The following is a 16,377-nucleotide window of genomic DNA, read 5'->3' as shown; positions in this document are numbered from 1 at the left end:
ATACTGTGTTTATGAGCCAGAATACTAAATATAGTTAAGATGGTAAAACCACTCAATCTGCAAATTCAATGAAATGTTTATTAAAATTCCAATGGTCTTTCTGCAGAAACAGGATTCTGATCCTCAAATTCATGCAAAATCACAAGGGGCCCTAAATAGACAACGTGACGTTGAATAAAAAGAACAAAGTTAAAGGACTCACACTTCCCCATTTCAAAACTTACTACAAAGTTACAGTGATCAAAATAATGTGGTATTGGTATAAAGACAGACACACAGATCAATGAAACAGAACTAAGAGTACAGAAATAAAACAAGATATTGTTTTCAACAAGGGGGCAAAGTCCATTCAAATGGGAAACGATAGTCTCTTAAACAATTAGTGCTGGTACTGGGTTTCCACATGCAAAAGAATGAAGTTGGACTCTTACCTCACATTATATACAAAAATTAACACAAAATGGGTCAAATGCCTAAACATAAGAGCAAAACCCATAACATCCTGAGAAGAAAACATACGTGTAAACTTAATGACTTTGGATTTGAAAATGAACACCTAAAGAACAAGCAACCAAAGGAAAAATGAATAAACTAAATTTCAAGAAAATTAAAAAACTTTTGTGCAAAGGGGATAAAGAAAATATAAAGACAAAATATTCAATATGAAAAAATATTTACATATCACATATCTGGTAAGGATCCAGTATCTGAAATATATAAAGAACTCCTACAAGTCAACAAAGTGGCAATCTAATTAAAAATTGGGCCAAGGGCTTGAATAGAATTTCTCCCAAAAAAGATACATAAATAGCCAACAAGCATACAAAATTATGCTAATATCAATAGTCATTAAGAAAATGTATACCAAAACCACAATGAGATACATTTCATATTCACTAGGATGGCTAGAATAAAAAAGTTGTAAATATTGGCAAAGTTTTAGAGAAATTGGATTCCCAGACATAAACCGTTACTAGGAATGCAAAATGGTGTAGCCACTGTGGAAAATACTATATTTTTGTGGTTTCTCAATAAGTTAAATACAGAATTACTATATGACCCAGCAATATCCCCCAAAATTGAAATACTTGTACATGAATGTTATAGCAGCATTGCCCACAAAGATAAAATTTAGAAAAAACCCTAATCTCTATCAATAAATAAAATGTGGTAAATACATACAATAGAATATTAGTCATAAAAAAGACTGAGCTACTGAAACATGTTACAACATGAACAAACTTGAGAACATTATGTTAAATTAAAGAGGCCAGACACAAAGGACACACCACTGATTCCAAGCATATAAAATTCAGAAAAGAGACAGTACTTAAAACTCCTCTAAAAATCCGCCGCACCCGAGACAACATGGCAATGGAGTAGGCAGACGTACCAAATTCCACGTCCCAGAACCAAAGTGGATTACAAACTAATTTTAAGAACCATCATCTGGAAAAACCAACTTTGGACTAAACTAAGAGGATTCTTCAACCAAGGAACACTGAAGAAGCCACACCAAGACAGGTAGGAAAAGTGGAAACACGGAGAGGGCTGCCCAGCTCCCCGGAGCAAATGGCAGCCAGAAGAGACTCGTGTGGCAGGAAGTGAGTTTAGCAGAGAGGGGAGGGTCCTGAGCCCCAGGAACAATGCCCCAGCCTGCAGCCCCAGAGCCTAGAAGAGGCATCTAGACAGTATTTAGCTGGAAACAAGACAGGATACTGTTTGTGAGAAAGAGACTGATTTGTCAGACCCAGGATTTTTCTTAAAGGGACCACGCAGAACACCTCTCTCACAACAACTCACCCGGGGCTCGGGGATGGGGAGAGAGGAGAGGACCGGAGTAGCAGGGAGAGAGAGAGTAATCTAGGAGGCACAGGGAGAAACATTTTGAGAGACAGCCACCCTAACCTCTGGGATGATTCACTCCCCAAATCTGAAGTGAATATTTCCCCTGGAAACAGCAATACCAGCAAAGGGAAGCAGGACACCAGCCAAACAAGCTCTCCCGCAGTACTCAGAGCAGAGTCACTTAGAAGGAGGGAGCTTTTGGGACTATAGTAGTGAGTCTTAGGGTCTGAGCTGCAGCGCCCCCACCCACACGGCTGAGGGCTTGGCCAGGAGTGGGCGGCGGCCGGAGGCAGAAGCACAGTTCTGTCAGCAAAGGTGGAAGCTGGCTGGCCCCCACTGAGGCCCAGGTGTGAGCTCAGTCTTGCCTGACTGGGGAGAAGGGTCGTGCAAAAGTGGTCAAGCCCAGCTGCGGGCCGCCTGCAATCCAGCCTGTGCGGGAAGGGCAGGAGCTCCAGAAGGGGCGGAGACCTGCCATTGAGCAAGGGCGCAGGAGCACAGCCCAGCACCCCCAGCCTCCACCCCCCCGCCCCCACCCCCTGCAGAACCCAGGCTTGTGGCCTGACCTGGGAGCCAAAAGCCCAGAACAGGTGGAGTCCTGCTACTGAGCATGAGCACATAGTCCAGCCTGGCCTGTGGAGCCGAGGCTTGCAGCCGTCCCACGAGCAGGCTCCTCCTGCAAGGGCGGGGTGAAAGCCCGGAATCAGGCAGAGACCCGCAGCTGAGCAAAGGTGCTACCCCTGGCCTCAGGGCCGAGCATAATGCCACCCACAAGGGTGGGGCAAAGGCTGAAGCCACCGAGGCTTGTACACCCAAGCACATGATCACAGCCACTCCCGTGAAGGAGAAGCAGAAACCACAGCAACAGCCCCAGTGGGCAGGCACCAGCAACGCCCATAACCAAAAGCCCTAAGCAGCAACAGCAGAGGGGGTAGCAGGCCTGCACACAGACCACACCCAGGGAACACAGAAGACACACCCAGTGGACTCCAGTGGCCAAAACCTTCTTTTACACAGACAAAATGAGAAAGCAGAGAAATGCAAAACAAATGAATCAAGAGAAATCCCCAAAAAAGGACCTGAATGAGTCAGATATAATCAAATTACCAGATGCAGAGTTTAAAATAACGATTGTTAGGATGTTCAGAAATATTAGAACAACAATAGATGGTCATTACGAACACTTAAAAGGAGATAGCAAATATAAAAAAGGACACTGAAATAATAAAGAATCAGTAAGAAATGACAAATAAAATATCAGAAATGAAGAACACAATGGAAGAAATTAAAAGCAGGATGGATGAAGCTGAGTATTGAATCAGCGAGTTAGAGGACAAGATAAACAAAGGCATGGAAGCAGAGCATAAAAAAGAAAAGAGACTCAAAAGTCGGAGGAAACCTAAGAGAGTTCTGTGACAACATGAAGAGAAATAACATCCTCATCATAGGGGTTCCTGAAGAAGAAGAGAAGGAACAAGAAATAGAGGCTTTGTTCAAACATATCATACCTGAAAATTTTCCCTCTATTAAGGCAGGAAAACATCTCACAAGTTCAAGAGGCACAGAGAACTCCATTTAAGAGAAACCCAAAGAAATCTACACCAACACACATCATAATTAAAGTACCAAAGCTAAGTGATAAAGAGAAAATATTAAAAGCTGCTAAAAAAAAAAGACTATCACCTACAAAGGAGCCCCCATAAGGATGACTTCGAACTTCTCAACAGAAACACTTGAGGCCAGAAGGGAATGGCAAGAAATATTCAAAGTAATGCAAAACAAGAGCCTACAACAAGACTACTTATCCAGCAAGGCTATCATTTAAAATTGAAGGAGAAATAAAAAGCTTTCCAGACAAAAAAAAAACTCAAGAAATTCAGTAAAACCAAACCAAGGCTGCAAGAAATGCTAAGGGGCCTGTTGTAAACACATCAAAGGAGAAAAAGAACATACCAAAAGAGGAATACAGTTTTAAAGAATAAAATGGCAATAAACAATTACATATCAATAATAACCTTAAATGTAAATGGATTAAATGATCCAATCAAAAGACATAGGGTAGCTGCGTGGATAAGAAAACAGGACCCATACATATGCTGTCTACAAGAGACACACCTTAAAACAAATGATGCACAAAGACTGAAGGTAAAAGGATGGGAAAAAATATTTCACGCAAATGGAAATGAAAGAAAACCTGGGGTAGCAATACTTATTTCAGACAAAATAAGAGTATAAAACAAAGACTATATTAAGAGATAAAGAAGGTCACTACATAATAATAAAGGGAGCAAACCAACAGGAAGTTATAACCATTATAAATATCTACGCACCTAACATAGGAGCACCTAAATATATAAAGCAGACTTTGATGCATTTAAAGGGCGAGATCAACAGCAATACTATAATAGTAGGGGATTTCAATACCCCACTAACATCACTAGATAGATCCTCAAGAAAGAAAATTAACAAAAAAACAGCATACTTAAAGGACACACTAGATCAACTCGATTTAATAGATATCTTCAGAACCTTCCACCCTAAAGCAGCAGAATATACATTCTTTTCTAGTGCTCATGGCACATTCTCTAGGATAGACCACATGTTAGGGCAGAAGAGTGGTCTCAACAAATTTAAGAAGATTGAAATCATATCAAGCACTTTCTCTGATCACAATGTCATGAAACTAGAAATGAACCACAACAGAAAAGCTCAAAAACTCTCAAACTCGTGGAAACTAAATAGCAGGTTGTTAAATAACGAATGGATTAAAAATGAGATTAAAGAAAAAATTTAAAAATTCCTAGAAACAAAAAATAAACAAAAAAATTTCTAGAAACAAATGACAATGTGCATACAACAACTCAAAATCTATGGGACAGAGCAAAAGCAGTACTGAGAGGGAAGTTCATAGCACTATAGGCACACTTTAAGAAACTAGAAAAAGCTCAAATAAACAACTTAACCCTGCATCTAAAAGAACTACAAAAAGAACAGCAAGTAAAGCCCAAATGTAGTAGAAGGAAGGAAATAATAAAGATCAGATCAGAAATAAATGATATAGAAGCTAAAGAAACAATACAGAGGATCAATGAAACTAGGAGCTGGTTCTCTGAAAGGTAAACAAGATCAATGAACCTTTAACTAGACTCACCAAAAAAAAAAAAAAAAAAAGAGAACTCAAATAAATAAAATTAGAAATGAGAGTGGAGAAATAACAACTGACACAACAAAAATACAAAATATTATAAGAAAATACTATGACAACCTAGCCAAAAAGCTAGACAACCTAGATGAAATGGATAAATTCCTTGAAACATACAATGTTCCAAAAATCAATCTGGAAGAATCAGAAAACCTAAACAGACCAATTACAACAAATGAGATTAAAACAATTATCAAAAAACTCCCAACAAAGAAAAGTCCAGGGCCTGATGGCTTCACAAGTGAATTCTACCAAATATTTAAAGAAGAAATAACTCCTGTCCTCCTCAAGCTATTTCAAAATATTCAAGAGGAAGGAAGATTTCCAAGCTCCTTTTATGAGGCGAGCATATTTCTGATTTCAAAACCAGGCAAAGACAACACAAAGAAAGAAAATTATAGGCCAATATCTCTGATGAATACAGATGCTAAAATCCTCAACAAAATATTAGCAAACAGGATCCAACAATATATGGAAAAAATCATACACCATGATCAAGTGGGATTTATTCTGGGGAGGCAAGGCTGGTACAGTATTTGCAAATCAACCAATGTGATTCATCACATAAACAAAAGGAAGGAGAAAAACCACATGATAATTTCAATAGATGCAGAAAAAGCATTTGTTAAAACCCAGCACCCAATCATGACCACAACTCTCAGCAAAGTGGGAATACAGGGAACATACCTCAACATGATAAAAGCCATCTATGACAAACCCACAGCCAACACCATACTCAATGGACAAAAATTAAAAGCAATCCACTTAAGATCAGCTACAAGGCAGGGTGCCCCCTTTCACCACTCTTATTCAACATAGTCCTGGAAGTCCTAGCCACAGCAATCAGACAAGAAGAAGAAACAAAAGGCATTCAAGTTGGTAAAGAAGAAGTAAAACTATCATTATTTGCAGAGGATATGATATTGTATATAGAAAACCCTAAAGTCTCAGTCAAAAAACCTGATAAATGAATTCAGCAAGGTGGCAAGACATAACATTAATACTCAGAAATCAGAGTCATTTTTATATACCAACAATGAACAATCAGAAAGAGAAATTAAGGAAACAATCACCTTCACTATTACAACTAAAAAAATAAAGTACCTAGGAGTAAATTTAACCAAGGAGACTAAAGACTTGTACTCAGAAAATTATAAAACATTGATAAAAGAAATCAAGGAAGATACAAACAAGTGGAAGCATATACCATGCTCATGGTCAGGAAGAATAAACATCATTAAAATGTCTATGTTACCCAAAGCAATTTATAAATTCAATGCAGTACCAATTAAAATACCAATGACAAACTTCAAAGATATAGACCACATATTCCAAAAATTTAAATAGAACAAAAAAAGAACACTAATAGCCTCAGCAATCTTAAAAAAGAAGAATAAAGTGGGAGGTATCACATTTCCAGATATCAAGTTATACTACAAGGCCATTGTACTCAAAACAGCCTGGTATTGGCATAAGAACAGGCGTATAGCTCAATGCAACAGAACAGAGAACCCAGAAATAAACCCACAGCTCTATGGACAACTGATATTTGACAAAGGAGGTAAGGAAATACAATGGAGTAAAGACAGCCTCTTTAACAAATGGTGTTGGGAAAATTGGACAGCTACCTGCAAAAAAATGAAACTAGACCATCATCTTACACCATTCACAAAAATAAACTCAAAATGGATAAAAGTCTTAAATGTAAGTCGTCAAACCATAAGCATCTTAGAAGAAAACATAGGCAGTAAGCTCTCCAAACTCTCCCGCAGCAATACATTTGCCAATTTATCTCCACGGGGAAGTGAAATAACAGACAGGATCAACAAATGGGACTATATCAAACTAAAAAGCTTTTGCACAGCTAAAGACAATAAGAACAGAATAAAAAGACAAACTACACAATGAGAAAACATATGTGACAATAGACCTGATAAGGGGTTAATAACCAAAATTTATAAAGAACTTGTAAATCTCAACACCAGGAAGACAAACAATCCAATCAAAAAATGGGAAAAAGAAATGAATAGACACTTCTCCAAAGAGGACATACAGATGGCCAACAGGCATATGAAAAAATGCTCAACTTGGCCCTGGCCGGGTGGCTCAGCGGTAGAGCGTCGTCCTGGCGTGCGGGGGACCTGGGTTCGATTCCCGGCCAGGGCACATAGGAGAAGCGCACATCTGCTTCTCCACCCCCACCCCCTCCTTCCTCTCTGTCTCTCTCTTCCCCTCCTGCAGCCAAGGCTCCATTGGAGCAAAGATAGCCCGGGTGCTGGGGATGGCTCCTTGGCCTCTGCCCCAGGCGCTAGAGTGGCTCTGGTCGTGACAGAGTGACGCCCCGGAGGGGCAGAGCATCGCCCCCTGGTGGGCAGAGCGTCCGCCCCTGGTGGGCGTGCTGGGTGGATCCCGGTCCGGCGCATGCAGGAGTCTGTCTGACTGTCTCTCCCCGTTTCCAGCTTCAGAAAAATACAAAAAAAAAAAAAAAAAAAAAAAAGCTCAACTTCACTAATTATTAGAGCAATGCAAATTAAAACCACAATGAGATATCACCTCACACCAGTCAGAATGGCGCTCATCAACAAAACAACACAGAATAAGAGCTGGCGAGGATGTGGAGAAAAGGGAACCCTCCTGCACTGCTGGTGGGAATGCAGACTGGTGCAGCCTCTGTGGAAAACAGTATGGACATTCCTCAAAAAATTGAAAATCGAACTGCCTTTTGACCCAGCTATCCCACTTTTAGGAATATATCCCAAGTACACCATAGAATTGCTTCAAAAGGAGAAATGCACCCCCATGTTTGTGGCAGCATTGTTTACAATAGTGAAGATCTGGAAACAGCCCAAGTGTCCATCAGAGGACGAGTGAATTAAAAAGCTTTGGTACATATATACTATGGAATACTACTCAGCCATATGAAATAATGACATCATTTATAATAACATCGATGGACCTTGATAACATTATATGGAGTGAAATAAGTAAATCAGAAAAAACTAAGAACTATATGAATCTATACATAAATGGGACATAAAAATGAGACTCAGAGACATGGTCAAGAATGTGATGATAACGGGGGGTGGTGGTGATGGGGCGAGGAAGGATAGAGAGGGGGTGGGGGGAGCAGAGGGACACAAAGAAAACCAGATAGAAGGTGACGGAAGACAATTTGACTTTGGGTGAAGGGTATGCAGTATAATCAAATGTCAAAATAATCTGGAGAAGTTTTCTCTCAACATATGTACCCTGATTTATCAATGTCACTGCATAAAATTTAATAATAATAAAAAAATGTAAAAAAAAAAATCCAGAAAAGGTAAACCACACAGTAAGCAGGCTGGCATAATGCCAGGGGCTGGGAGCAAGGTGATCAAAAGGTGACTGTCTAATGGGCATGACGTTTTCTTCTGGAATAAAAATATTTTGAAATTTGCTGCAATAAACATGGGGCTGCATGTGTCTTTACGTATCAATGCTTCTGAGTTTTTGGGATATATACCCAGTAGAGGGATTGCTGGGTCATAAGGTAGTTCTATTTTCAGTTTTTTGAGGAACCACCATACTTTCTTCCATAATGGTTGTACTACTTTACATTCCCACCAACAGTGTATGAGGGTTCCTTTTTCTCCACAGCCTCTCCAACATTTGCTATTACCTGTCTTGCTAATAACAGCTAATCGAACAGGTGTGAGGTGGTATCTCATTGCCGTTTTGATTTGCATTTCTCTAATAGCTAAAGAAGATGAGCATCTTTTCATATATCTGTTGGCCATTTGTATTTCTTCCTGGGAGAAGTGTCTATTCATATCCTCTTCCCATTTTTTTATTGGATTGTTTGTTTGTTGTTGAGTTTTATGAGTTCTTTGTATATTTTGGATATTAGGCCCTTATCTGAGCTGTTGTTTGAAAATATCATTGTTCACAGTGGCCAGACATGGAAACAACCAAAAAGCCCATCAATAGATGACTGGATAAAGAAGATGTGGCACATATACACTATGGAATACTACTCAGCAATAAGAAATGATGACATCGGAACATTTACAGCAAAATGGTGGGATCTTGATAACATGATACGAAGCGAAATAAGTAAATCAGAAAAAACCAGGAACTGTATTATTCCATACGTAGGTGGGACATAATAGTGAAACTAAGAGACATTGATAAGAGTGTGGTGGTTACGGGGGGGGAGGGGGGAATGGGAGAGGGAAAGGGGGTGGGGAGGGGCACAAAGAAAACAAGATAGAAGGTGACAGAGGACAATCTGACTTTGGGTGGTGGGTATGCAACATAATTGAACGACAAGATAACCTGGACTTGTTATCTTTGAATATATGTATCCTGATTTATTGATGTCACCCCATTAAAAAAATAAAATTATTAAAAAAAAAAAAATATTTTGAAATTTGATACCGGTTCTGGTTGCACATTTTGTGAACGTACTAAATATCACTGAATTGTACGCTTTTAATGATAAATTTTATGTTACATGAGTTTCATATCAATGATTAAAGAGAGATTAGAGGTCCTGGCTGGTAGAACATTGGTCCGGCGTGTGGAAGTCCCAGGTTCAATTTCCAGCCAGGGCACACAGGAGAAGCGCCCATCTGCTTTTCCACCCCTCCCCCTCTCCTTCCTCTCTGTCTCTCTCTTCCCCTCCCGCAGCCAAGGCTCCATTGGAGCTAAGTTGGCCCGGGTGCTGAGGATGGCTCCATGGCCTCCGCCTCAGGTGCTAGAATGGCTCTGGTTGGAACAAAGCAAAGCCCCAGATGGTCAGAGCATCGCTTCCTGGTGGGCATGCCGGGTGGATCCTGGTTGGGCACATGTGGGGGAGTCTCCCAGCCTTCCTGCTTCTCACTTCAGAAAAAAAGAGAAAGAGATGAGGAGGACAGTTTTTTCTACTAACCCGATGAATGATTCCAGCAGAGTGAAGGTGCTTGATTCCACAGAGCATCTGATAGAGAAGGTACGACATTCGTTCATGATCTAGTTCCATCTGAATCACTTGGCAAAGGTTTGCATCCATAAGTTCCATGACTATGTAACTTCATGGGTGAAAAAAGACGACAGCTCAAAAGCACAGCAACAATCTAAGCATAAGTACTAACAAAGAATTGTAATAGTCACACTTACACATCTTGAAATTCTTCGAGGGATTTCTGTGGTGTGAAAACATTCAAAAGGCCAATTATCTGTGGTAAAAGCAGAGAGATTAAAAACTTAGAAACTACTTCATATTACTTTCATTTGGGAATGGCAAATACATCAGTGAAAAAAATTTACAATCAGTTTAAAAATCTTCACTCTTACTTTTTAAGCTCAAGTAATCTCTTTTCCTTTTGTACAATACAAAAACTTCATTCCCCCTGGGGGTGGGGGGAATCAGAGCACAGAGGGTCTTCAGAGCAGTGAAAGAACTCTGTGTGATACAGTAACGGTAGCTACCTCATTATACATGTCCTAACCCATAGAATGTACAGCACCAAGAGTGAATCCTAATAGAAACAATGGACTTTGGGTGACAAAGATGTGTTACTGTGGGGTCATCAGTTGTGACACATGTCCCATTCTGGTGGGGGCTGCTGATCATGGGGAAAGCTGTGTGTGTGTGGTAAGGGGTAAGGGTTGTATGAAAAATCTTTGTACCTTCCACTTAATTTTGCTATAAACTGAAAACTGCTTGGAAAAAATAAGTCTTTAATAATTGTAGCAACAGAAGGGCTCCACATAATCCATTCCACTAATGAACACTCAGCTATCAAGAACCTACGTTACAGTCCTCTACATAATTTGAAGGCAACTCTAAATACCTTACTCCTTAACTTCCATAAAATATTCTGCTTAGTGACTAATCTAGTAACTGCAATACAAAGATGCGTGCACATAGTTAACTCTCAAAACGTAATAAATTGTATTATCTGCAATCAGAAAGTATTGCAATGATTATTTGATAAACTCCTTTGGACAAACACCACAAAACATTTCCTGTAAGCTACTTCCACTGAGGAGTGCATAAAGATGTCCCTTGTACTCTGAGTTTATTTCCTCTCAACAGGGACATATCATTCTATTAAAATAATTATGAAAGTATCAGTACGCTTAATGAAAGTTTTAAAAAGTGTAACTATTTATTTTCAAAATGAATGAAAATTATATGTTTAAGCCCTTATAATCATTAAAAAATAGAATCTAAATGTTTTTCTAATTTCACTTATTTTTTTTGAAGTTTCTGCTAAACTGCTTTATAATCACTGGCTATCCACAACATAAAGTACTGGCATCACTTAAAGGGAAGATGTGAGATAGGGAGAAATTATCTGAATTTACATCCAATGTTATTAAATAAAGTTCCAATGTCAAAGGATAATGGGAACAATCTCTGTACTAATAATATTCCAGATTTCCAAAATGTCAGTCTGACCGAAAACAAAAAGCAGAAGACGAGATGGGCCTAAACAAAGTTCTTCTAAAACTCCTACCTCTTTAAAGGTCCTTTTGCAAATTCAATTCAAAAAATTATAAAATCTAAATTTCAGAAGCCACTTTGAATATCATTTAATAAAGTTGAGAAAAATTCACACTGTAGACATATAAACCTTTTAAACAATGTTTCAATCCAGAAGAACCATTTAAAGCAGGGGTCCCCAAACTACGGCCCGCGGGCCACATGCGGCCCCCTGAGGCCATTTATCTGGCCCCCGCGGCACTTCTGGAAGGGCACCTCTTTCATTGGTGGTCAGTGAGAGGAGCATAGTTCCCATTGAAATATTGGTCAGTTTGTTGATTTAAATTTACTTGTTCTTTATTTTAAATATTATATTTGTTCCCGTTTTGTTTTTTTACTTTAAAATAAGATATGTACAGTGTGCATAGGAATTTGTTCATAGTTTTTTTTATAGTCTGGCCCTCCAATGGTCTGAGAGACAGTGAACTGGCTCCCTGTGTAAAAAGTTTGGGGACCCCTGATTTAAAGCATTTAATATTTTAAAAGTTTTTGAAATTCATATATTCATAAACAAATCTTATTTCATCTACACTTAAGACATTTTCTAAAATGTTTACTTACATTTTTGTGATTAACACATTTCATAAGAACTAGCTCTCTGTAAGCCCGCTTAGCATGAGTTTGATTCTGAAATGGCCGGCTTAGCTTCTTGATTGCAACGTTTCTTTCAAGAATGGCATCATAAGCTGCACTGTAATTAGAAATTTAAAAACAACAAAAAACTTAATCAAAAATCTGCAAAACCGCCTGACCTGTGGTGGCGCAGTGGATAAAGCGTTGACCTGGAAATACTGAGGTCGTCGGTTCGAAACCCTGGGCTTGCCTGGTCAAGGCACATATGGGAGTTGATGCTTCCAGCTCCTTCCCCCTTCTCTCTCTCTGTCTCTCTCCCTCTCTGTCTCTCTCTCTCCTCTCTAAAAATGAATAAATAAAATTAAAAAAAAAAAATCTGCAAAACTGAATTTATTAAACATTCATTCAGACTCCCCACTTTCTCCAGAGATGAATACATATGATCCATTTCCAGTCTTTGACGATCAACATGTTTCTTCTATGCCTACTGCAGCCTATTCCAAAGAATGTATAGCATTAACTGTTTCTTAAAATGCTAATGGATTCAAAGAGACAATGGACTCTTACTGTGGAGAGAGATTCTGCTTGTTCATTGGGTTCCTCCCAGATCCACCTAAAATACAAATGGGTACTCAATGCACAATTTTTTTTTGCGAGAGGCAGGACAGGAGAGAGATGTGAAGCATACACTTGTAGTTGTGTCACTTTAGTTGTGCATTGATTGCTTGCTTCACATACATGCCTTGACCGGAGGGGGGGGGGGGGGGCTCAAGTCAAGCCAGTAACCCTTCGCTCAAACCAGTGACCTTGGGACAATGTCTACAATCCTGCGCTCAATCAGGTGACCCCATGCTCAACCTCGGGGTTTCAAACCTGGAACCTCAGCGTCCTAGGTCAATGCCCTATCCACTGCACCACCACCAGTCAGGTTCGATGCACAAATTTTTAATCAGCATTCAAGTCCAAAAGAAAGCTTAAAGCCTAATTAAACCATTCACCCTGAACCTAAACCAAGGAAAGACAAAATAAAGAATACATATGGTCATAAACTCTATTCAGAATATCTGCTGACACGGGGGTGGGGGAAGTGGAGATGGATATGGGGTGATAAATGCTGATGAATGAAGTCTTGATTGGGGGTGAAACACACTGCGGTATACAGAGGTGTTTTAGAATCAGGCACCTGAAACTGCTATAATTACGTTAACCAGTATCAACCCCCCAAAAATAAAAAAAATAATTTTAATTCCATGAATAAATTAAAAAAAGTAATCGAGCTTTAAAAAAGTATTTACTATAGAATTCCACATAAGTACATCACTTCCATCCTTTCTGAACACAAATACAGAAAAAGAAAAGGACATACAGAGGTATCTATAAAAAAGATTATTTTATTATGTAAAAATATATAAAAATTTATTTCAAAGGGGAAATTAAAAATCCAGGTGTTTAAAAAGATGAACGCTGGACTTCAGGACATCAGACGCTGCTTCATAACTGTAACAAAACACCTACAATTCTGAGAAATGTGACATCACTCTCTTCACTCTTCCTGTCTCCCTCTACCAAATGACAATAATCAAACGGTACCATATGCACATGAAAGGTCAGAGAAATGAAAGCACAAATAAGGTAAAGTATCTTAAAATTATAGAATATTAGTATTGAATTAAACTTTAAAAATCACTTGATTTCACTACTGTCTGATACAAGCCCAAAGATTAATTTGCCCAACGTTAGCCAAAAAGTTAAAAAGCAAAGGTGAGACAAGAAATCTAAGTAGAAAGGTCATGCTGTCCACACTGGACCACCTTCCATACCATAATATACTATTCCTATTTATGTAATTTAATACTGATTAAAATTATTCTCTCACCTAACTGGAAACTTGAGGTTGTTTTACAGCTCTCTTACTATTATCAAATATATTGTAGAAATATATGTATTAAGAAATTGGTACTATATAAATGAACACATCTGTACATTCTATATATACCATAACTATTGCCTATACACATATACAGGAAGGAGAAAAGTAGGTTTACAGTTGTTTGTAGAGAAAATATACAATAAGTAATACAAGAATAATTTCTATTTAGCGTACTCACAAATGTAAACCCACTTTTGTCTCAACCTGTATATATATATATACATATACCAAAATATACATAAGTATTATAATCTTTGCTTAGAAAATATCATATTTACAGGTATACCCCTCCTAAGTTAAAAAAAAACAAACACATTAGAGGTCATGCAAAACGATTATATTCTGATTATTTCAGATAAAGTATTTTTTAACCATTAAATTCATTCTCATTAAATTTTATCAGCTAAACCAAATAATATTTCAAACTCTACAGTTAAAAAATATCTGAGTAGGTTAAACTATTTTACACCCAAGGAAATTAGATTTCTAACTGTTGATCAGTCAGTGTGCACAAGCCACAAACAGCGGGGCTTCAGAGAGGTCCCTGTGCAGACAGACCCAGTGAGTCTTGCTATCTATGACTGGAGCCCAAAATAATGCCTTTAAAAAATTAAGTCCCTCGGCCCTGGCCGGTTGGCTCAGCGGTAGAGCCTCGGCCTGGCGTGCAGGAGTCTCGGGTTCGATTCCCGGCCAGGGCACACAGGAGAAGCGCCCATCTGCTTCTCCACCCCCCCCCCTTCCTCTCTGTCTCTCCTTCCCCTCCCGCATCCGAGGCTCCACTGGAGCAAAGATGGCCCGGGCGCTGGGGATGGCTCTGTGGCCTCTGCCTCAGGCGCCAGAATGGCTCTGGATGCAACAGAGCGACGCCCCAGAGGGGCAGAACATTGCCCCCTGGTGGGCATGCCGGGTGGATCCAGGTCGGGTGCATGCGGGAGTCTGTCTGACTGCCTCCCCGTTTCCAGCTTCGGAAAAATGAAAAAAAAAAAAAAATTAAGTCCTTCAGTTGATTCTGATAATAACACAACAGTGAGTTAAGATTTTTTATTTAACATTTGTCTATTTCATAGTATTCTATTAAAGAAAAACCTGAAGATATTTATTTCTTAGGACAGGGCTGTTAAAATGGCTTAAATTCCTTCCTAAAGCAGTTTTTTAAAAACTGATACACAAATTTCAAAATATGCTTACCTGAGACTAAGTGAAGGCACTGAAACGTTAGTATATTTTTAAGCATTGTTAAGTAATTTATAAATAATATATTCCTCACAACAACCCTGCAAATTAGGTAAAAACAGGCTGAGAAGTATGAATTTGCCATGAGCCACAGTTATTAAATCACAGAGCTAGAATCTGAACCCAGAGTGGCTTTCAAGCTTCCTTCCCACATTGACTTTTATACTTTTCTACATACTTATGCATCCATAAATATATGGTACTATTTGCCTATTTTAAACTATATAAAAACTACATAAAATGAAAGTTATTCTATATCTTGCTTTTAAATTCAATACATTTCTGAGACTATCCTTGTTGATATGTATCGCTTTAGTTCATTTAAAATGTTGTATACTGTATGAATATATCGCTTTTTAAAATTCTGCTATTGGTTGATTTGATGCTCTTGTATAAATAGTGCTGTAAAGAACCGCCCTATGTATTTCATTTTGTGTACATGTGCAAGAGTTTTTCTAGAACTGGGAGAACACAGAATTTTTAAACACATTCGAAAACAAATCTGGTTTAAGAAGAGGTAATGAAGATATAATTCTGCTTGAGTGAGGCTTAGAACACTTCCCAGAACACTAGCTTACAATGCTAACTTAATGACCTGAAGTCATTAGCAGAACTAACTATCCCAGAGACTGCTCTGCCTTTTCGTGTAAATCACGCTGATATACAAAGCATAGGCTTTTTATAGAAATTACCTTGTAAATCAATTTCAAAAATAGGTAAGTTCTGAAACACATAAAGTTAGATGATATGGCTGATTTCATTCCCCAGTGTAAAATAAGATTTCTGAAATCTCAGAGCTTCATTCTCATGTGAAAGTGATGATTAAGTAATGCTTCTTATTAAACAATTAACTGTGGGAATAGTGTATGCTAGGAATTAACAGGATTGAACTTATTCTTTTCTGACACAGATATTTGTCTCTACATGGCTTATAATCGAGTATTTAATCATGACTGATCCTTAAAGACAGCAGTGCTGATTTACAGTTGTTTTGTGAATAAAAAAGACCATTAACCTCTGAACAAAACAACTATGTTACAGCTTTAATTTAAATTTTATAGTTTTAATTAAAATTTTTTAGACAAA

At 38.5% G+C, this 16,377-nt stretch overlaps 1 protein-coding gene across 7 annotated transcripts in view; it reads right to left on the bottom strand.

The window, feature by feature from the left end:
• The window catches only part of MAPK8 (mitogen-activated protein kinase 8), a 90,595-nt gene that overhangs the window by 34,008 nt on the left and 40,210 nt on the right, over positions 1–16,377 (bottom strand). For all 7 annotated transcript variants that reach the window (XM_066349118.1, XM_066349119.1, XM_066349117.1 and 4 more), the window contains 3 exons: positions 12,117–12,246; positions 10,184–10,242; positions 9,957–10,095 (listed from right to left, as the gene is read on the bottom strand). In XM_066349118.1, the coding sequence (XP_066205215.1) occupies positions 9,957–10,095; positions 10,184–10,242; positions 12,117–12,246 (328 nt within the window). The remainder of the gene's footprint in view (positions 1–9,956; positions 10,096–10,183; positions 10,243–12,116; positions 12,247–16,377) is intronic.

This window comes from Saccopteryx leptura, chromosome 9 (genome assembly GCF_036850995.1).
Source record: "Saccopteryx leptura isolate mSacLep1 chromosome 9, mSacLep1_pri_phased_curated, whole genome shotgun sequence".
In the NCBI taxonomy this organism is placed as follows: Eukaryota; Metazoa; Chordata; class Mammalia; order Chiroptera; family Emballonuridae; genus Saccopteryx; species Saccopteryx leptura.
The sequence above is the reverse complement of the archived record's forward strand: the minus strand, read 5'-3'. Positions and strand labels throughout refer to the sequence as shown.